A 22,615-nucleotide genomic window follows, 5' to 3' on the forward strand; every position below is an offset into this window, starting at 1 on the left:
TATTGATTTATTATTATTGGGACTGAAAAGTTGTCCTTGGTCGAACAGGTGTCCCCCTCCCCGGGCTCTGGGGGGGTGGCTTGGAGATGAGTGACAGCGGCGGCTGGCCAATGGGGAGGCGGGGTTCCCGGGCTGCTCCAATGGGCGCGGGGAGGGGGCGGGCCTAGGGATGGGGATGGGGATGGGGATGGAGATGGGGCCGGTCCAGTGCGGCAAGCGGCCACGACTGGGGGGCCATGGCCCAAAGACAGGCCCCCTCGGCTGAAGAGTTCTCCTTCGTCAACCCCGTGGTGAAATACCTGCTCTTCTTCTTCAACATGCTCTTCTGGGTGAGTCCCTGCCCGGGCCCGGGGGGCTGGGCCAAAGGGAGACCCCCTCCACCACCACCACCACCACCACCACCACCACCACCACCACCACCATCCCACACTTCGGGTATCTCTTCCTCCCATCATCAATCAATCAATCAATCGTATTTATTGAGCGCTGACTGCGTGCAGAGCACTGGACTAAGCGCTTGGGAAGTCCAAGTTGGCAACATCTGGAGACAGTCCCTACCCAGGTACTAATTGCTTATATTTGCTTGTTATATTTGCTTATCTTATATTTGCTATGTGGTCTGCACATAGTAAGCGCTCAATAAATACGATTGATTGATTGATTGATTATCTATTATTAAGTATAAACTGCCAGCGCACTGTACTAAGCGCTTATATTTGCTTATATATTATTATGTATAAACAGTGCCAGCACACTGTACTAAGCGCTTATATTTGCTTATATTATATTTGCTTATATTATATTTGCTTATATATTATGTATAAACAGTGCCAGTGCACTGTACTAAATCGTCATCATCAATCGTATTTATTGAGCGCTTACTATGTGCAGAGCACTGTACTGAGCGCTTGGGAAGTACAAATTGGCAACATGTAGAGACAGTCCCTACCCAACAGTGGGCTCACAGTCTAAAAGGGGGAGACAGAGACCAAACATACTAACAAAATAAAATAAATAGAATAGATATGTACAAATAAATTAAATAAATAAATAAATAGAGTAAAAAAATATGTACAAACATATATACATATATACTAAATGCTTATATTTGCTTATATTATATTTGCATATCTATTATTATGTATAAACAGTGACAGCACTTAGAACAGTGCTTTGCACATAGTCCCTGGGTAGGGACTGTCTCTAGATGTTGCCAACTTGGACTTCCCAAGCGCTTAGTCCAGTGCCCTGCCCACGGTAAGCGCTCACTAAATCCTTTTGAATGAACGAGAGCTCCAGGAGGCCTTCCCCTTTTTCCCTCCCCCTCCCCGCAGCACTTGTATTCATTCAATCGCATTTATTGAGCGCTTACTGTGTGCAGAGCACTGTAATACTAATAATAATGGCATTTATTAAGCACTTACTATGTGCTGGGGAGGTTGCAAGGTGATCGGGTGGCCCCACGGGGGTGGGGGGGCTCACAGTCTCAATCCCCATTTGACAGATGAGGTAAGTGAGGCACAGAGAAGTGAAGTGACTTGCCCAAAGTCACACAGCTGATAATCGGCGGAGCCGGGATTTGAACCCATGACCTCGGACTCCAAAGCCCGGGCTCTTTCCACTGAGCCACGCTGCCTCTCTTGCTTATATATTATGTATAAACAGTGCCAGCGTACTATACTAAGCGCTTATATTTGCTTACATTATATTTGCTTATATATTATTATGTATAAACAGTGCCAGCGCACTGTACTAAGCACTTATATTTGCTTGTTATATTTGCTTATATATTATTATGTATAAATGGTGCCAGCACACTGTACTAAGCACTTATATTTGCTTGTATATTATTATGTATAAACAGTGCCAGCACACTGTAGTAAGCGCTTATATTTGCTTATATATTATTATGTATAAACAGTGCCAGCGCACTGTACTAAGTGCATATATTTGCTTGTTATATTTGCTTATATATTATTATGTATAAACGGTGCCAGCGCACTGTACTAAGCGCTTATATTTGCTTGTATATTATTATGTATAAACAGTGCCAGCACACTGTACTAAGTGCTTATATTTGCTTATATATTATTATGTATTAACAGTGCCAGCGCCCTATACTAATCGCTTATATTTGCTTGTTATATTTGCTTATATATTATTATGTATAAACGGTGCCAGCGCACTGTACTAAGCGCTTATATTTACTTGTATATTATTATGTATAAACAGTGCCAGTGCACTGTACTAAGCGCTTATATTTGCTTATATTATATTTGCTTATATTATATTTGCTTATATATTATGTATAAACAGTGCCAGTGCACTGTACTGAATGCTTATATTTGCTTATATTATATTTGCTTATATATTATTATGTATAAACAGTGGCAGCGCTTATAACAGTGCTTTGCACATAATAAGTGCTTAATAAATGCCTTTATTAGTAGTACTATTATATATATTAAATATATTTGCTTATATTATATAAGTGCTTATATATTTGTACAAATGTTTTACTCTACTTTATTTGTGCGTATTTACGACTCTATTTTATTAATGATGTGCATATGGCTCAATTTCTATTTATTCTGACGGTTTTGACACCTGTCTACTCGTTTTGTTTCGTTGTCCGTCTCCCCCTTCTAGACTGCGAGCCCGTTGTTGGGTAGGGACCGTCTCTGTATGTTGCCGACTTGTACTTCCCAAGCGTTTAGTACAGTGCTTAGTAAGAGCTCAATAAATACGATTGAATGAGTGAGGGGTCTCGGGAGGGCTTCGTGGCCATGGGCTGGTCCCGGCCTGGGGTGGGGAGAGCTGCAGGAGAAAGAAGGAGAACTGCCTCTGGGAGCCTTTCCTACTTTGCAGAGGGAGATCCTCCCATTGCTTGGCCTGGTTCTGGGAAGGGAGCAGCTTCTCCCTCACCTCTCTGTGCTCTCAATCAATCAATCAATCATATGTATTGAGCGCTTACTGTGTGCAGAGCACTGGACTAAGCGCTTGGGAAGTAAAAGTTGGCAGCATATAGAGACAGTCGCTACCCAACAGTGGGCTCACAGTCTAAACTCTCCCCAAACTCCCTGCTTTCCAGGCCAAACTCCCCCGGCTTCATTAACCTGAGGCCTGGCAAGGGGATGCTCGAATAGCCAGCCCCCCAATGGCTCGCCGGGGTCGGGGGCAGTGGTCAGGCCTGCGAGGGAGAGCCTCAAGTAGTTGGACAGAGGCAAGGATGGGAGGTGAGGAGGCCGATTCCGAGGAAGAGGCTGGAAGTCAGCAGCCCCCACGCCACCTTCGTGGTCATGCCGTCCCCCAAATTTGAACAACGTTTCTTACCGAAGCGTATCCGCGCTAGTTATCTCATTTTCTCCGCAACATCACTCGGAGGAAAAGAGGCTGGTTAGAATCCCCATTTTACTCATGAAAATATGGGCACAGAGAGGTTAGGTGATTTACCTGAGGTCACATTGCAGGCCAGTGACGCAGCTGGGACTAGAATCCTGGTTTCCGGCTCTCATGTTCTTTCCATTAGACCTTGCCGTTTCCCTGATGCTGCTATTCTGATGGATCCCTGGGAAATAAGCCAGCCTCTGGGAATGCCTATCCCCCCCCACACACACACACCTTCTTTCTCTTCCTTCCTCCCTTCCCATCACGGGTGACTTCTCCCATCCCCTCCCCCCTCAGAAGGTAGGGGATGCAACCCTGCCCATGATCTGGAGTCTAACTTTGGGTTGGGGGGAATCCCTATTTGATACGGGTTTTCCCCTAAAGGCACCAAAGCTTTGCTCTGTGTGCTTTTTTAAGCTGTGTGACAGATCACAACTACTGGAGGGTCTGAAAGAAATCCCCTAGGAAAGGCCCTGGGGCATTTGCTGCTGTGGCTGGGATATCACCAGCATTGGGTTGTTTAGAGATGGTGGTGTGGGTGTGTGATGGGGTGGGGGGACTGGCAGGGTGAAGGGGGAGAAATTCCCCCCGCTTGCCTCTCTCCAGGGAATGCCCTGAGCAGAAAGCAGCCACCTTCTCAAATCCCAGTGGTTCCCGCCTCTCCCTTAGCGGGGTTCAGGAGCAGCATATGCTGTCGATGGGTCCAGCCAACCCTCCACTCTGGGGCTGTCGAATTCCAGACCTCCCATTCCAGTTCCCAGGGCTGCTCCAGGCCGCAGCTCTGCCTCCCTGCTCTCTTCTTGCCCCTGCTTGATTTTCACTTTCGATTCGGAGTCCCCTGCTCCTCCCTGTATTCCCCACCTCCTCCCTTCAGGTTCCAACAGGGGCCAGGGAAGTCCAGCAGGCTCACCCTCCCTGGCAAGATTTTGGTCCCAGGAAGTTTCCAGCCAGTCAGAGAGCCCCTTGTTTAGCCAGTCCAAAGACAGAGTTGAGGAGGTGGAGAAGGGGAGTTCAGGGCTGTGAACTCTCCCTAGCTCCCTGACAGGTGAGTTAGAGGAGAGGTCTCAGTGCCAGAAGGCAGGCAGGCAGGCACCTATGTTCTTGTGATCTGAGCTCTAATGCTGGTGTGCTGTGTGACCCTGAGCCAGTCTCTTTTCCTCTCTGTGAAAGGTGTGAGAGAGTGTGTGTGTGTGTGTGTGTGTGTGTGTGTGTGTGTGTGTGTGTGTTTTGGGGGAGGGGCAGTGCAAATATCCCTAAGCCTTTCATTTTTCCCTCTCCTAGCTCTGGGAAGATTGGGTAATGTCCACTCTCTCTGGGGCATTGTGGAGTCTCCCAAAGAGCCAGGTTTTTTTTTTTTGTAAACTCACTTTCTGTTGCTCACCCCAACAACAGTGGGCTCTGGATCCTGCAGACCTAGCCAGGGCATGGAGACACTTGCCCATGAACAGCGTCCTGCCTCCCCTCACTGTCCCACCCCTAGGCTCCTCTCCACAAAGCTGGAGGCTTGCTTCAGAAGTAGCCCCTGGGAAGTACCTGACAGTCCCCTCAAAGGAAAATATCTGTTCCTCCTGCCCTTTCCTTCAGTAGGCTCAGGCCTCTCTCCCCCCACTCCAACTCCCTTTGGATTAACACTGTTAGCCCACGGGGTGGCTGGCACCCTTGCAGCCAGGTTGCGCTCTGGCTTAGGGTTGGAGAGTCAAAAACAGTGGCTTGTGGGCAGGGAAGAGAGAATATTTTTGCCATGGGTCTGTACCATGTTAGGGAGATGACTTTCAAATCCTGGAGATCCAGTCCTCAGCTACTGCTGGTCAGAATAATAATAATAATAATGGTATTTGTTTAGCACTTACTATGTGAGAAGCACTATTCTAAGCACTGGGGGGATACAAGGTCATCAGGTTGTCCCATTTGGGGCTCACAGTCTTCATCCCCATTTTACAGATGAGGTAACTGAGGCACTGAGAAGTTAAGTGGCTTGCCCAAGATCACACAGCTGACAAGTGGCAGAGCTGGGATTCGAACCCATGACCTCTGACTCCCAAGCCTGCACTCTTTCCACTGTGCCACGTTGCTTCTCTAAATTAATCGTCTCTTCCAGCCTGCCCTGGGACTCTAACTACCATCTGAAGCTCCTTTATTTGTTTTTAATTTTATTTTGTCCCCCGGCTAGGGAGTGGGGAGACTCTGCTCTTCCAGCTTCCCATGCAGGCTGCAGGGGATCTGTCTCTCCCTCTAGACTGTAAGCGTGTTGTGGGCAGGGATGTGTCTGTCTGTCTGTTGGATTGTACTCTCCCAAGCGCTTAGTACAGTGCTATGCCCACAGTAAGCACTCAATAGATACGATTGAATGAATCTGTCCACGACATTCCTTGGTCTGGAGCTGCCTTAAACTGGGCCTTAAAGGGCAATGCAACATCTTGTCTGTTCTGTTCTTCATCCCTCGGAAAGCCCCGACCTGCACCTACGCCAATAAAAAGCAAGAAATATAGACACGGTCCCTGCACTGTAAGAGTGAAGAAGTATTTACTGTAAATATTATAGCTTCATGTAGTGTTGGGTCCTAAATGACTCTCATGCCAAAGCATGCCATCCAACATGCAGTGTGGCTTAGTGGGTAGAGTACGGGCCTGGGAGTGAGAAGAGCCTGGATTCTCATCCCGGCTCTGCCGCTTGTCTGATGTGTGACCTTGGGCAAGTCATTTTGCTTTTCTTTGCTTCAGTTACCTCATCTGTAAAATGGGGATTAAGACTCTGAGCCCCATGTGGGACATGGACTGTGTCCAACCTAATTCTCTTCTATCTACTCCAGTACTTAGTACAGTGCCTGGCACAGAGTAAGTGCTTAGCAAGTATCATTTAAAAAACAACAACAGAGTGATCCCTTCCAAGGCACCTTGGAGGGGGAGATCCAGACCCAGAGATGGCGAGAGCAGGAAGAGAAAGAAGCACCCTTCTCAGTCTGCTTCATTGTATTCACTGATTTATTCAATAGCACTTACTGTGTGCAGAGCACTGTACTAAGCGATTGGGAAAGTACAAAACAGCAATAAATAGACACATTCCCTGCTTCCATCTCCCTCCCTTTCCCCACCCGGGAAGAAGGGTTGGGTCTCTCTGACCCCCTGCAGTCAACCCTCGGAGATACCAAGCTTGGGGGACGATGGTTGCAATGGGAGAAACTAAGCTCAAGCAGGGACTCCGCCTTCTCCCCGTTTTCCCTGCCCAATGCGAGGAGCGAGGCCACAGTGAAGTGACAGTCAGGGCCCCTCCCACCGTGGAACGTCCCCTTTGGCAGCCAGATGCCCAGGACGGGTGGATCCCACCACTGATGCCAGCCTTTCCTTTCATTCATTCATTCAGTTGTATTTATTGAGCACTTACTGTGTGCAGAGCACTTCTCCTCTGCCCCACCTCCTCTGGACTGTCATGGGGCCCATGGGAAGGGCAGAGATTCATTCATTCATTCATTCAGTCATATTTATTGAGCGCTTACTGTGTGCAGAGCACTGTACTAAGCGCTTGGGAAGTACACAAGGAAAGACCCAGTCCTCCTTCTTCTCAGACTTTGGAATATGGGGCTCTGAGGCAAGAGGCACAGTCCAGCAGGGGACCTCAGGCTTGCTGGCCCTTTGCAACTCTTCCCATTAGGACTGTAAGCCCTGTGTGGGCAGGGATTGCCTCTCTTTATTGCTGAATTGTACTTTCCAAGTGCTTAGTACAGTGCTCTGCACACAGTAAGCGCTCAATAAATACGACAGTGAATGAGTGGCCCAGGACCCCAGACACAAGTCACAACACTCAGGGTCATTTTACTGCTTCCTGCCATGATCACTGGGGTTCCTGGAGCAGGCTCTGTACCAGCCCTGTGGATTTTCCTCCTCCTGTCTGTTTTGCATTGTGCCCTATTTTTTTTCAATAATATTTAGTACTATGTGCCGGGCACTGTGCTAAACACTGGGGTAGATACAAGCAAATCAGGTTGGGCATTCCACATGGGGTTCAGTCTTAATCCCTATTTTACAGATGAGGTAACTGAGGACCAGAGAAGTGACTTGCCCAAGGTCACACAGCAGACCAGTGGTGGAGCTGGGATTAGAACCCATGTCCTTCTGACTCCCAGTGCTGTGCATTATGTGCTTGGCCATGCTGCTGACCCTACCCAGCACTTAGAGCAGTGCTTTGCACATAGTAAGTGCTTAATAAATGCCATCATTGTTATTATTACCTGACAGTCAGTCAGTCATATTTATTGAGCACTTACTGTGTGCAGGGCACTGTACTAAGCCCTTGGGAGAGTACAGTATAACAATAAACAGACACATTCCCTGCACACAGCGACCTAACGGTCTTGTGGGGGGAGACAGACATTAATATAAATAAATAAATTACCTGGTGGTTGTGGAGTAGAGAGGCTAGGTTGGGAGGTATGAGAAGCAGTTGGGTAGGGACTGTCTCTATGTGTTGCCGACTTGTACTTCCCAAGCGCTTAGTACAGTGCTCTACACACAGTAAGCGCTCAATAAATACGATTGATTGATTAGCTGGAGTCATGCCTGGGGATCTTTTTGGATCCATCCTGTTCTCTGTCTCTCTCCTGGAGTCCCAGACTGTATGCTGTCATGCTGGGAACTCTGGGGAACAGAAAGCAGATGAGGCAGGAACTGGCCCAAGGGCTCCAGCATGGAATGGCGGAAATGGAAGCCCTAACTCATGCTGGTCTAGCGTCTTGCAGTCTTTGGCCTGGGGCTTTCCCCTCCCTGACCTCAGTTTCCCCAACTACGCCTTCAGGGGAAAGTTTCAACCAAGGCTTGAGGGCTATATGAAAATCCAGCCCCCTGGTTGGAGTGGAAGGAGTTGTGAGACTGAGGGCTGCTGAGAATAAGCCTGCCCCGGACGGCATGTCTGGATGGGCGAGGCAAGCTCAGGAGACACTTAAAAGAATAGCAAGAAGCAGTGTGGGAAGGGACCGTGTCTGTTTATTGTTATATTGTACTCTCCCATAGCACTTAGTACAGTGCTTTGCACACAGTAAGTGCTTAATAAATGTGATTAACTAACAGCGTGGCCTAATAGAAAGAGCATGGATCAATCAATCAATCAATCGTATTTATTGAGTGCTTACTATGTGCAGAGCAGTGTACTAAGCGCTTGGGAAGTACAAATTGGCAACATATAGAGACAGTCCCTACCCAACAGTCTAAAAGGGGGAGACAGAGAACAAAACCAAACATACTAACAAAATAAAATAGAATAGATATGTACAAATAAAATAAATAAATAAATAGAGTAATAAATATGTACAAACATATATACATATATATATGGATGGGCCTGAGACTCAGAGAACCTGGGTTCTAATCCCAGCTCTGACACTTGCCTCCTGTGTGACCCTGGGCAAGTCACTTAACTTTCCTGTGCCCCAGTTTCCTCATCTGTAAAACAAAGATTCAATGCCTGTTCTGCCTCATACTTAGAATGTGAACCCTGGTTGGGACAGGGACTGTATCAGATCTGTGAGCCCGTTGTTGGGTAGGGACCGGCTCTATATGTTGTCGATTTATACTTCCCAAGCGCTTAATACTGTGCTCTGAAAACAGTAAGCGCTCAATAAATATGATTGAATGAATGAATGAATCTGAATACCTTGTATCTGCCCCAGTGCTTACAGACAGTGCTTGGCACATAGTAAGGATTTAACAAATACCACTGTCATTATTATTAGTGGGGTGACAGGAGGTCCAGGGTAGACATTGGGCATTTAGGAGGAGGGCAGAGAAAATGTTCAATTTCTGTTTTAGAAAATCTGACAGGGGAGACCTGGAGGAGCACAGATTTATGTCTGAGTTCATATCTGGAGTCATTAAACTAAATCTAAAATTAATTTGCTACTTAGCAACCTTCAGAGAGAATAGAAGGTCAAGTCAACAATAATAATAATAATTCTGATATTTATTATGTGCTTACTATGTGCCAGACTCTGTACTAAGCACTGGGGTGGGTTCGAAGAAATCAGGTTGGATATAGTCCCTGTCCTGCATAGGGCTCACAGTCTTAATCCCCATTTTACAGATGAGGTAACTGAGGCACCTGAGTTCTCTGTGCCTCAGTCAGTTACTTCATCTGTAAAATGGGGATTAAATCCTCCAGTTTAGACTGTGAGCCCCACATGGGACAGGGGGACTGTATCCGACCTGATTATCTGGTATCTACCCCAGTGTTTGTAACAGTGTTTAACACGTAGTAAGCGCTCAACAAATTCCACTTGGAAAAATAAAAGAGCCCTCCTAGCCCAGGCTGCATAAATGGCCTTTTTCTACTCTGGGGGGCTTCTGTTGACCAGGTGAGGTGGTCGGCTGCACTTTAGTGGCCAGATCATGCCACTTCTGCTTTTCTCGGACAAAACACGAAGTGAGGTTCTCCAGTATGAAGCCAGGCTAGATTATCCAGCAATGACTGGTGACTGTAAATTTCAAAATCCAGCACTAACCTGCCAGCCCTGGGAAGACCAGGGACGCTCCAGTCCCCGTCCATTCTGCACTGTGGGGAGCGGTTAAGGGCAGGGAATGTGAAAGTTCACAGGCCTAGGAATCAGAGAAACCAGGTTCTAATCCCTGCTCTGCCACATACCCGCTGTGTGATCTTGAGCAAATCACTTGCTACTCTGGGCCTCACTTCCTCCATCTGCAAAACAATCAATCAGTCATATTTATTGTGCACCTAATAATGATGGTACTTGTTAAGCGCTTACTATGTGCAAAGCACTGTTCTAAGTGCTGGGGAGGTTACAAGGTGATCAGATTGTCTGGGGGGTGCTCACAGTTTTAATCCCCATTTTACAGATGAGGTAACTAAGGCACAGAGAAGTTAAGTGACTTGCCTAAAGTCACACAGCCAACACTTGGCAGAGCCATGATTACTATATGTATACTATATGCAGAGCATTGTACTCCTACTTCAGTAGTGAGCCCCATGAGGGACCTGGTTATCTTACATCTCCCTCAGTGCTTAGCACAATGCTTGACACATAGCAAGCATTTAACAAGTACCATTATTTTTATTAACAACTCTGTCGTGTTGTGCTCTCCCAAGTATTTAGTAGAGTGCTCTGCACACGGTAAGTACTCAATAAATACCACTGATTGATTGATTTGGGGGGTGGGAGAGAGGCAAGCACTAGCATAGCATTCCTCCTTGGGCAGGGCCAGCCCACTGGGCTACACTGACTCTGGTGTGGGAGGCTGCCGTTGGTTTCCTTCCCCACGGAGTGGTGGCGGGCAGAGTCTTTAGTTCTGTGGTCAGGTACCCTCTGCCAGTGTCATACCTCAGGGAACACAAAGCCCCCAGGGGAGCAGGAGCATCCCTCCCGGACCCAGACTCCAGAAAGACACCCCGCAGAGGAGGTCGGCCAGTGAAACAGCTGCACCGGGCTGATCCTGTTTAGCTGGGCCGTGGGGACTCCTCACCTCCCTCCCCAAAAGCCAGTGCCTGCCACAATCAATCAATCAATCAATCGTATTTATTGAGCGCTTACTATGTGCAGAGCACTGTACTAAGCACTTGGGAAGTACAAATTGGCAACATATAGAGACAGTCCCTACCCAACAGTGGGCTCACAGTCTAAAAGGGGGAGACAGAGAACAAAACCAAACATACTAACAAAAATAGAATAGATATGTACAAATAAATTAAATAAATAAATAAATAAATAGAGTAAAAAAAATATGTACATACAGGTGCTGTGGGGAAGGGAGGGAGGTAAGATGGGGGGATGGAGAGGGGGACGAGGGGGAGAGGAAGGAAGGGGCTCAGTCTGGGAAGGCCTCCTGGAGGAGGTGAGCTCTCAGCAGGGCCTTGAAGGGAGGAAGAGAGCTAGCTTGGCGGATGGGCAGAGGGAGGGCATTCCAGGCCCGGGGGATGACGTGGGCCGGGGGTCGATGGTGGGACAGGTGAGAACGAGTCTTTATTCCACAGCCACAGCCACAGCCTTTCTCCCCCACTTTATTGACAGAGGGAGGGCTCAGTTGGCACTACCCTGATGTCCCGTCCTGCCCCCGGCCGGCCCCTCCGAGGTGGGCTGGCCCAGGCTTTCCTGAGAACTCCCTCTGGCCAGAGTGGGCCCCAGCCATTACCATGGCAACGGCATGCTGCTGCTCAGCACCAGCCAGAGGAATGGGGTGGAGGGTGAGGGGACCTGAGGAGCATGTGGCGGTGACCCCAGGGGTCCTCTCTTGAGCTCCTTCAAGTAATAGTGACCGTAGCATTTTTTTGAATGCAGACTTGGTGCTGTACTAGACACTTGGGAAGTACAGAATTACAAAATGACACCATTTAAGGCAGCCTGGGTCTTCCTTCCTGCGATCTCTTGGAGAGAATTGCTTCCACCTTATTCCGCCTTCCCACTTTACTCTTCTCATCTGGCTGACTGGTTGGTTCCCAGGCTGCTGCTCCCCCTTTTAGATTGTGAGCCCACTGTTGGGTAGGGACTGTCTCTATATGTTGCCAATTTGTACTTCCCAAGCGCTTAGTACAGTGCTCTGCACATAGTAAGCGCTCAATAAATACGATTGATGATGATGGTGATGCTGCTGAGCCCTCAAAACCTGCTCAGGCTTAAGGAGACCTATGGCCTCTATCTTCTGTCTTCCCTCTGCCTAGCCATGTGGAGTTGGTGGTCTTGGTCCCCGAGAAGCAGCATGGGCTAGTGGATAGAGCATCGGCCTGGGAATCAGAAGGACCTGGGTTCTAATCCCGGTTCTGCCACTTGTCTGCTGTGTGACCTTGGGCAAGTCACTTAACTTCTCTGTGCTTCAGTTACCTCATCTGTATAATGGGGATTACGACTGAAACCGTGGGACATGGAATGTGTCCAACATGATTAGCTTGTATCTACTCTAGTGTTTAGAAGATGGTGCTTAACAAATACCGGGGGGAAAAATAACTCAAAAAAACCTCTTAACCTTGACTTCCTCGCTCTCTGCAGGTGATCGCAATAGTGATGGTTGGCGTGGGAGTCTATGCACGACTGATGAAGCATGCAGGTGAGGTCATACCACCTTCCTTTACCTGCCTGGGACCTCCCTAGCCTTACTCCTTTGCTGGGCTCCCTCCCTTCTGCCTGTCCCTTAGGAAGGAGAGAAACTTTTGAGGGGAGCTACTTGTCATCCCTCTACACCCCTTCCCCTCTACATCCCTCACCTCCACCTTGGGTCCCAGGCCCGTGATTGCTTTCCCCTCCCTGGAAGCAGGTTCTGAAGCAGTCTGCAGACTGATGATGATGATAATAATAATGATAACTGTAGTATTATTTAAACGCTTACTAAATGCCAAGCGCCGCACTAAGTGATGGGGTAGATAAGATATTCAGGTCCCACTTGGAGCTCACAGTTTAAGTAGGAGGGGGAACAGGTATTGAATCCCCATTTTGCAGATGAGAGTCACAGAGAAGTTAAGTGATGTGTCCAAGGTCACATAGTAGACAAATAGGGGAGCTGGGAGTAGAACTCTCCCAGGACCGTACTCTTTCCACTAAGCCACAATGATGTTTCCTCTCCCTCCCCCACCTTCCTTCCCTCTATTTCCATTCCATCCCCCTTTTCCTCCTCTCTCTACCTCATCCTCTTTTCTCCCCAACCCCTTCCTTCCCTGCTGTCTCCCTCGCCCCCTCCCTCCCTCAGAGGCAGCCATGGCCTGCCTGGCGGTGGACCCAGCCATTCTCTTGATTGTAGTGGGCATCCTCATGTTCCTGCTCACTTTCTGTGGCTGTATCGGCTCCCTGCGGGAGAACATCTGCCTTCTGCAGACGGTGAGTATCCCTTGGGGACAGGAACCCATATGCGCAAGTGCCCACACACCCTCAAACTCTCTTCCCCAGCTCCCCAGCAGCCAGGACCCCCGGCTTCCATTCCTCGCCAGCCTGTCTGTCCTTGTTCCTCACTCTGATAGAATCATTCCCTTAGCCAGCCAGCAGCCCCACCCCCATTGGGGCCAGGATCCAGGCTTTCCAAGGTCTGGGCAGTCAGTTCTGGTCCCCTGTCCCCGGGAAAAGCTGTGTGCTTTGCAGCTGTTCATTAACAGCCATGCCCCACCCCAGCGGTGACTGCATTTCAGTGGTGGAGAAGTGCTCGGACAGGGGTTCCAGTCCCTCTTGGATGACTGTTCCTCACCTCTCTTCCCTCCCTGCCTTCCAAAAGTTCTCCGCCTGCCTCACCATCGTGTTTCTGCTGCAGCTGGCTGCCGGAGTCCTGGGCTTCGTCTTCTCAGATAAGGTAGAGGTACAGAGGGACCGCCTGGACCCCTTCAGGGTATGGAGAGAGGGTGGGAAGGATGTCTCCTGCCCTTGTGCTTTCTTGTGACCTTTCCTAGCCCCTGCCCCTCTTCCCAGATGGACCACTCCTTGGATGGTCTCCCGCTCCCTTAAAAGTGGTTGCGAGGGAGTAATTGGGATCGTGCCGCTCCTGGGAGAGGGTCCTGGGACATGCTGGGAAAGGAAGGTAAAGATAAAGGTAGAGATAACGTTAAAGAGAAAGGTAAGAAGATAGTTTCATTACCCAGGAGACAGAAGACCCAGATGTGGGTTTCGTTTGTTTCCTTAAAATAAAATACACCATTAGGTTTGACCAGGCCCCCCTCAGGCCCCGACTCTTTGGCTCAGTGATGCCCCTTTGGATCTGACCAGCGCCCCACCAACCCAGGCCAGTTGGGCCTGACTGCCCAGACCCTGACTCCATGGCTTACTATGTGCAAGGCACTGTTCTAAGCGCTGGGGGTATACAAGGTGATCAGGTTGTCCCACAGGGGGCTCACAGTCTTCATCCCCATTTTACAGATGAGGTAACTGAGGCCCAGAGAAGTTAAGTGACTTGCCCAAAGAAACCGACAAAATGGGGAGAGGGTCTCTGTAGGAAAAAGGCTCAAGGCGGGAAGATTGATGCCGCTTTGCCAAAAGGGAACAGACTGAGGATCTGGAGGCGGGCAAAAGTGGAGCCGGGCCTGGCCCGGCTTGGCCAGTACGGGACTTTTCCATCCAGCCCCAGGCAGGGAGTTGGGTGGCACCGGCCTCAGGGATGAAGTCCCACTTGAGTCCTCGGCTTTGTGGTCTTCCGGTTCATATGTGGTTCTTATTCTATTTATTTTATTTTGTTAGTATGTTTGGTTTTGTTCTCTGTTTCCCCCTTCTAGACTGTGAGCCCACTGTTGGGTAGGGACTGTCTCTATATGTTGCCAACTTGTACTTCCCAAGTGCTTAGTACAGTGCTCTGCACACAGTAAGCGCTCAATAAATACGATTGATTGATTGATTATGTGGCCACCAGGGGACAGGGTCCTTCCTGGCTCAGGCCAGCCCTGGGGTCCCCGGCTCATGAAGCCCACCCAGCCTGGCCCAGAGCTCAGCCCCCTTGGCTTTGGAACCAGTTCAGCTCCCCGCCTTGAGCCTTTGTCCTACAGAGACCCTCTCCCCATTTTGTCGGTTTCTTTGGGCAAGTCACTTAACTTCTCTGGGCCTCAGTTACCTCATCTGTAAAATGGGGATGAAGACTGCGAGCCCCCTGTGGGACAACCTGATCACCTTGTATACCCCCAGCGCTTAGAACAGTGCCTTGCACATAGTAAGTGCTTAATAAATGCCAAAAAAAAACTGCAGGGGAAGAGGGGGCATACGGCGCAGGACTGGGACTCCGCTGCTTATGCAAAGGCATTTGGAAAAGCAGCGTGGCTCAGTGGAAAGAGCCCGGGCTTGGGAGTCAGAGGTCATGGGTTCAAATTCCGGTTCCACCAATTGTCAGCTGTGTGACTTTGGGCAAGTCACTTAACCTCTCTGGGCCTCAGTTACCTCATCTGTAAAATGGGGATTAAGACAGGGCGCCCCCCATGGGACAACCTGATCACCTTGTAACCTCCCCGGCGCTTTGAACAGTGCTTTGCACATAGTAAGCGCTTAATAAATGCCATTATTATTATTTTGTACGGACATAATCGGCCCCTCGGTTGCTAGGTCGACATCCCCAGAAACCCTGAGGGCAACCTCGAGTACGTGATGGCACCCCGCTTCTGTTTCGGCTCAAGTTCGCGTTTCGGCCCAGCTGGGTGGATCCAGCTGCGGATGTCCATTCTGAGCAGGGAAACCCCAAACAGAGCACCCACAGGGAACAGAAAGAGTCTACACTCCATCCAGCCCGCTTCACAATTCCCTCCTTCCTCTAGGATAAGCTCAGTAGCGCACTCTCGTGTTTCCAAGGAAAAGCGACCTTCGGGAAGGGGTCACCAGGAAGGACTAGCACCTGGTTGGTGTGGGATGGGGAGGGGAGAGGCTGACCCGTGCCAGGACAAACAGACTCCATATCATATGTCCAGGGGGCATGGAACTGACTTGGGTCGGGACCAGTGACCACTCCAGGGGCCACAGGGGAAAGGGGCAGAGAGGGTATCCCAAATTGCCACCCTCCGATTGCAAGCTCCTTATGGTCAGGGACTGTCCTGGCTAATTCCGTCGCATTGCACTCTCCCAAATGCTTAGTACAGCGCTCTGCACACAGTAAATGCTCAATAAGGACCATTGATTCATTGCTAGGCACGGGGAAAGGTGAACGAGATCATCAATAAGGCTATTGTACACTACCGTGATGACCTGGACCTGCAGAACCTCATCGACTTTGGCCAGAAGGAGGTAGGGACCACCAGGTTTGGGAGAAGGGTAAGGTGGTGAGGGTGAGAGGGTATTAGGGGACTTGAGAGCTCAGCGCTTAGAACAGTGCTTTGCACATAGTAAGCGCTTAATAAATGCCATCATTATTATTTAAGGGCTTCAGTGAGCCCCCTATCCTCAGGGCACACAAATCCCTGCCCTCTCCTAAAGGTCACACCTTCCACTCCACCAAATGCATGGTTCTGATTCCTGTCTGCTAGAGCCTTAATAATAATAATAATATAATAATAACAATTGTATTTAAGCACTTGCTATGTACTAGCACTTAGAACAGTGCTTGGCACATAGCCCGTTGTTGGATAGGGACCGTCTCTATATGTTGCCAACTTGTACTTCCCAAGCACGTAGTACAGTGCTCTGCACACAGTAAGCGCTCAATAAATACGATTGAATGAATGAATAGTAAGCATTTACCAAATACCAACATCATCATCATTCTTATTCTAAGCACTGAAAAATAATTTGTGGTATTTGGTAAGCTCTTACTATGTGCCAAGCACTGTTCTAAGCGCTGGGGTAGATGGTAATCAGGTTGGACACAGTCCATGTCCCTCATGGGGCTCACAATCTTGATCCCCGTTTTGCCGATGAGGTAGCTGAGGCACAGAGAAGTTATGTGATTTGCCCAAGGTCACACAGCAGACATGTGGCAGAGGCGGGATTAGAACCCATGACCGCCAATTCTCAGGCCTGTGCTCTTTGCACTAGGCCATGCTGCTTCTCTACTTGCACAGTGACTGGCCACATCGAATGGAAGAATCATGCCTGGGCGGCGACCCATGCTGGGAAGCAGCGTGACCTAGTGGAAAGGGCGCGGGCCTGGAGTCAGAGGCCCTGGGTTCTAATCCTGGCTCCGCCACTTACCTGCTGTGCGATCTTGGGCAAGTCATTGAGCTTCTCTGTGTCTCAGTTGTCTCATCTGCAACGTGGGGATTCAACACCTGTTCTCCCTCTTACTGTGAGCCGCATGTGGAACCCGATTATCATTCATTCAGTCGTATTGAGCGCTTACTGTGTGCAGAGCACTGTACTAAGCGCTTGAGAAGTACAATCAATCAATCAATCGTATTTATTGAGCGCTTACTATGTGCAGAGCACTGTACTAAGCGCTTGGGAAGTACAAATTGGCAACATATAGAGACAGTCCCTATCCAACAGTGGGCTCACAAGTCGGCAACATATAGAGACGGTCCCTACCCAACAACGGGCTCACAGGCTACCTACCCCAACGTTTAGTTCAGTGCTTGGCCTATACTGGGTGCTTAGTCAATACCACAATTTATTATTATTATTATTATTGTTATTTATTTGGGTCCCAGCAGCCCACGACTCTAACTGCTCATGCTCAGATTGTCCCGTCCCTGAAGCCGTGACGGGGCTTGTGAACAGGAATAGGCCTGCCCTCCTGGGGCTCATCGTGGGCCAGGCCAGACTGGGGTCCCGGAGTTTCAATCCATGAAGGGGGTCTACTCTCTGCCCATCAGTGTCCAGAAGAGAGCCTCTCCCCGAGCCTGGGTTTCCCACTTTGGGGGTGATGACAACTCTGTAGCCTCTTCCCATTCCCAACCGAATGGAAGGAACAGTCCTCTGGATGGTTACTCCTCACAATCAGAGCCCAGCTTTGGGGATGGATGGGCTGTGACCCCCAGATCTGGGTTTCCTATGTAGTTCAGCTGCTGTGGAGGCATCTCGTACAAGGACTGGTCCCTGAACTTGTACTTCAACTGCACGGATGACAACCCCAGCCGGGAGCGCTGCTCCGTGCCTTACTCCTGCTGCCTGCATGTCCCCGGCCAGGTGAGCTCCTGACCCCTCGTGATCCGGGGGGAAGGGTCGTCGCCCCATCCCCAAGGCTCCCTACAACTGTGGCAGCAGGGAGACTCATGAGAGGTCCGCAAATGGGAAAACTAAGGCAAGTCTTTTCCATTTTGTCGTCTGAAACATGGTGCTTGATCCTTATAGTGTCTGAGACTCAAAATGGAGAACTAAAGCAACACTTAGAAGGAACAGTGAACATCAAAAGTGAACACCTCCCTTATCTGAAGGAGACCCCCTTTTTTGTATTGTGTGCATTTGTGTGTATTGTGTGTACTTGTTTCCTTGCACTGATCATTTTGACCCCCACTGTTTCTACTTTACTTGTTTTTACTTGTGCAGTAAAATGTAGCACCGAGGTAGCAGATACTAAAATGGTTTTCCTCAGGTGCTTGAATTGAATATCACTAGTTGATTCAGAGTGAAAATCCCACATCTAGAGGCATTCAGATCTTACCTAAGACAGGACATTTTTTTCCAGACTAACCACTAAGAGATGCTCCAGAGCAAATAGCATTTCTATGATGACCCTTTCCTGGAGCCCCTGTTCCCGCCCCTGTCCCTGTCCCCCCATAGGTTTCAGGAAGTATTTGAGGGGTTTAAAGGAAGGAAAGAGGGACCCGATCACCCAGACTTCTCACTGAGTTTACAGGAGAACTGGCGTCGAGAATTGAAATGTAAATGCACATATCTTGCCCAGTTAGGAGGAAGCCCCCTTAGCGCGGTTCGAAATGGGGAAATAACGGGAAGGGACCATCCTTGGGTGGTCATTTCTTTGCTTCCCTCCTCTCCTCCAGACGGTGATCAACACCATGTGTGGCCAGGGCATGCAGAGCCTTGACTACCTGAAGGCCGGTGAGGTCATCAACACCAACGGCTGCATCGACAAGCTGGTCAACTGGATTCACAGCAACCTCTTCCTGTTGGGGGGCCTGGCCCTGGGCTTGGCCATCCCCCAGGTAAACTTGGTCCCGAGGGCGCGGGGCAGGGGGTAGGCAAGCGGGAGGATGGGAGGGTGGGATGCTCTCTCATCCCCACTCAACCCACATTTCTTGGGTTCCAAAGTTGGAAGAATCCTAGAGGAGCAGGGAGAATAGGGACGCTGGAACCGGGGTATCCAGTGTCACGAAAGAGCCAGGGACATTGAGGAGGCGTGAGTGGTGCACAACTAAGCCTATATTGGGGCAGTTCAAGCCATCAGTCAATAACTGGTGTTTATTGAGCTCCTAGGACTCTACTAAGCACCTTGGAGACTTCAACAGAAGCAAGACAGAGGTTACCTCTCTTTGGTATTTGTGCCAAGCACTGTTCTAAGCGCAGGATTAGATACAAGGCCCTAATCCCAAAAGCGACTCACAGTCCCAGTCGGAAGGAGGAGGATGATTCGATCCCCATTTTGCAGATGAGGTAACTGAGGAAGAGAGGAGTGAAGTGACTTGCCAGAGGTCACAAAGCAGATAAGTGGCGGAGCTGGGATTAGAACCCAGGTCCTCTGACTCCCAGGTGTGTGCTCTTTGCTCTAGGCCATGCTGTTTCCCTCTTCCCATCCACCCCTCCCACCCAAAATGTCACGGGCTTAGTGGATAGAGCACACACCTGGGAGTCAGAAGGGCCTGGGTTCTAATCGTGACTCCGCCACTTGTCTGCCGTGACCTTGGGCAAGTCACTTCACTTCCCTGTCCCTCAGTTACCATTTATAAAATGAGGATAAAGAGTGTGAGCCCCATGTGGGACAGGGACTGTGTCCAACCTGATTAACTTGTATCTGTCTCAGGACTCAGTGCTTGGCACACAGTAAGAACTCAACAAGTACCATTATTATTATTAGTAGTAGTAATAATAATAATAATAAATTTGCAATCTAATGGAGGAGGGAGACAAATGATATTTCCAAGGAGTGGGAGGAAGAATATGGCTAGAAGCAGCGTGGCTCAGTGGAAAGAACACGGGCTTTGGAGTCAGAGGTCATGGGTTCAAATCCCGGCTCTACCACTTAGCTGTGTGACTTTGGGCAAGTCACTTAACTTCTCTGGGCCTCAGTTCCCTCATATGGAAAATGGGGATTAAGACTGCGAGCCCCCCATGGGGCAACCTCATCACCTTGTAACCTCCCCAGTGCTTAGAACAGTGCTTTGCACATAGTAAGCGCCTAATAAATGCTATCATTATTAGAACAGGTGGTAGAATGGGTACAGTAGGAGAAAACAGGTGCAATATTTGAATAGTTGGGAGCTTTCATAGGAGTTCAGGCATGGTCCTGGGCTGGGGGCGGGATTTGGGAGCAGAGGTGATATGTAGTTGGGGCAGGAGGGAGCATATGTGCCCCTGAGTTCCCTCTCTGCCTCTCTCAGCTGGTTGGCATCCTGCTATCTCAGATCCTCATCAATCAAATCAAAGACCAGGTCAGGCTCCAGCTCTACAACCAGCAGCACCGGGCTGATCCTTGGTACTGAGCAGACACCGGGCTACCCAAACCTGGTACCAGGTGGGCACCATCATCTGGCAGCGGTGGGCACAGCTCCACGTGAAGAGCAGAGATGATTTGACTTCCCCCTCTCCCCTTGACAGCCGGGCAGAGGGAAGCCTAGATGGGCAGAGTAGCCAAGGGAACATGGGAGGTGGGGGGGGTTGGCTCTCAGGAGAAAGGCCTCTCCCTTTGCCCAGCACTGCCAGGCTTCTAACTCTCTTTCAAAAAGCAACTGTTGGGTTAGTGCTGAAGTGGTGGGTAGCAAGGAGAGGTGCCATAGTACCATTTCCCTCCTCTCTCGCCCAGGCCTCCGCAGCAGCCCTCCCTTTGCCCTTCCTCTCCTTGGCACAGCCAGATAACCCCACCCAGGCAGCAGAGGACAGACGGTGCCATAGTCTCTGTCCTGAGCCCATTTGGCCCCGGGGCTCACCCTGGACGAACGAATTGCCGAGGGGAGATGCAGAGAGAGAATCCTCACTGGAGTGGGGGAGGTATCCAACAGAGTGTCGGCTTTCTGTGGTTGGATGGTTAGGGGGAAATGCCACTCTGGCATCCCCAAGTGACAATCAGCCAACCTCATCCTACGCTCCCCCACCCCCCACCTCATTTCGATGGAAATACCTAGGGAGGGGTGGCAGTCAAATCCCCCCTTAAAAAAAAGTTCAGGCCTGGAGTCGCTGTTCCGTACTTAGAGGGAATACTATGTGGGGCATGTTTTTCTCACTGCTGTGTCCTGCCCAGGGGCACGGTGGGCAGAGCCTCCTACCCTGGCCCGTGACTTTCCTTTTCATGTTCAGCCATATGGGACAGAGAGGCAGACCACCCTTCCCTCCCGGCTTGTTTCCCCCATCCTGGATGCACCCAGAGAGATTTCTATATTTCTACAGGGTCTGCCCTCAGAAGGACTCTGGCCGGGGAGGGGGAGGGTAGCTCCCCTCCCATCACCCCCTGGCTTGTGTGGGCTGACTGGTCAACTCCTGGTGGCAATAAAAGCTTATCGAGGGGTGGGGTCGGCTCTGGGTCCTTCTTTCCAGGGCTGGGGCTGGCGGGGGGGGGGAGACGGGGCCACCAATGGAGGAAGCCTCCAGCCCTGGGCCTGTTTGGGGTCCGTGGCGGGGGGAGTCTTTAGTTCTCCCTTCCCCTTGAAATGCACTAAAGCCCCTTCCCTGTAGCTAGGGGGAAATGACTTCAACCCCTCTGCCCCCCCCCACCCCCCACACACACACTCTGGGGCTTCTTGCCCAAACTACGTGCGGTGCAAGGGGGCTGCTGAGCGGCCCCTCCCCTCCTTCTCTCAGAGGCCCCCCTTGGGGACTCAGGAGAGCTGGCTTCCAGCCTCAGCCCGCCACCGTGGCTTAGGAAGGGGCGGGGGAGGGTGCTGGCTGGATAGGCCCAGCGTGGGGGTGGCCCGCAGGCCTCGGGAGCTCGGGCGATCTGGGTGGTCCCTCCCGCCCATCACAGCCGGGGTGGGCGGAGGGGACCCCCACATACACACTTGAGGCTGCCCCATAAAGCGGGAGTCAGCTTGGACCTGGGTGGGGGAACTCCAGGCCCTGATGCGGCCCTTGGCCCGGACACCGGATACAAAACGTCAGTGATGACCAGGAGCCTTGGGGGGGGGGGAGATATATATATTTTTGTGTGTGTGTGTGTGTGTGTGTGTTGCTTTCCCTCCCTTCCAAACCAGCGCCCCTCCTTCTCCCTGGGTCTAAACTGCCGCGCCTCACAGGGCGCCGGTCCTTGCAGCCGGCCGGGACCGAAGCCAACAGTTTCGCTCTGCTGCTAGTAGAGAAAAAAAATAAAAAATAACAAAAAATAAGGGCCTTTCAGTCTGGGGGCGAGGCAGATGCAAGCGCCTCCTCGCTGACGTGCATTTACTTTGCCCGTGCCAAGGACTGTGGGTTTTTTTTTTTGCTCCTCGTCTCCTTCCAACGCCGTGGCCTCAACCAGGGCCTTGATGTTCAGCTGGATGCTCAGACGTTTCTATGGCTTTTTGGGGTGTGTCGGGCCCAAGGGGGTGGATGGGTCCCGGTGCGAGGGAACTCGGCGCTTAGTATAGTGCTCTGCACACAGGAAGTGCTCAGTAGATATGATTGAATGAAGGAGGGAAGAGGCTGGCCCGAACCTAACTGGGGAGCCAGGATTGGGGCCCAGATTTGAAACCGGGGGGTTATTCATTCATTCAATCATATTTATTGAGCACTTACGGTGCTAAGCACTTGGAGAGGACAATTCAGCAACAG

The 22,615-nt window shown here is 50.2% G+C and overlaps 1 protein-coding gene across 2 annotated transcripts; it reads left to right on the plus strand.

Moving 5' to 3' along the window:
• Positions 1-220: 220 nt before the first annotated feature.
• Positions 221-22,096, plus strand: TSPAN33 (tetraspanin 33). 2 transcript variants are annotated; one of them, XM_038753053.1, is made up of 8 exons: positions 221-329; positions 12,368-12,425; positions 13,062-13,189; positions 13,578-13,652; positions 15,956-16,051; positions 17,759-17,887; positions 18,703-18,864; positions 20,257-20,510. In XM_038753053.1, the coding sequence occupies exons 1-8, from the start codon at positions 237-239 to the stop codon at positions 20,356-20,358; spliced, it is 843 nt and encodes a 280-aa protein (XP_038608981.1). In that variant the 5' UTR covers positions 221-236; the 3' UTR covers positions 20,359-20,510. The 2 variants fall into 2 exon arrangements, with proteins under 2 accessions (XP_038608981.1, XP_038608980.1); XM_038753052.1 differs by lacking the exon at positions 221-329 and adding an exon at positions 22,060-22,096 and having other exon boundaries at positions 12,367-12,425; positions 20,257-20,390.
• The last annotated feature ends 519 nt before the right edge of the window (positions 22,097-22,615 follow it).

This window comes from Tachyglossus aculeatus, chromosome 10, assembly GCF_015852505.1.
Source record: "Tachyglossus aculeatus isolate mTacAcu1 chromosome 10, mTacAcu1.pri, whole genome shotgun sequence".
Taxonomy (NCBI): domain Eukaryota; kingdom Metazoa; phylum Chordata; class Mammalia; order Monotremata; family Tachyglossidae; genus Tachyglossus; species Tachyglossus aculeatus.

Coding starts and splice junctions, on each gene's coding strand:
- TSPAN33 (XM_038753053.1), top strand. CDS start 237: ATGGCCCAAAGACAGGCCCCCTCGGCTGAAGAGTTCTCCTTCGTCAAC. Junction 330..12,367: donor TCTTCAACATGCTCTTCTGG/GTGAGTCCCTGC, acceptor CGCTCTCTGCAG/GTGATCGCAATAGTGATGGT. Junction 13,653..15,955: donor GCTTCGTCTTCTCAGATAAG/GTAGAGGTACAG, acceptor ATTCATTGCTAG/GCACGGGGAAAGGTGAACGA.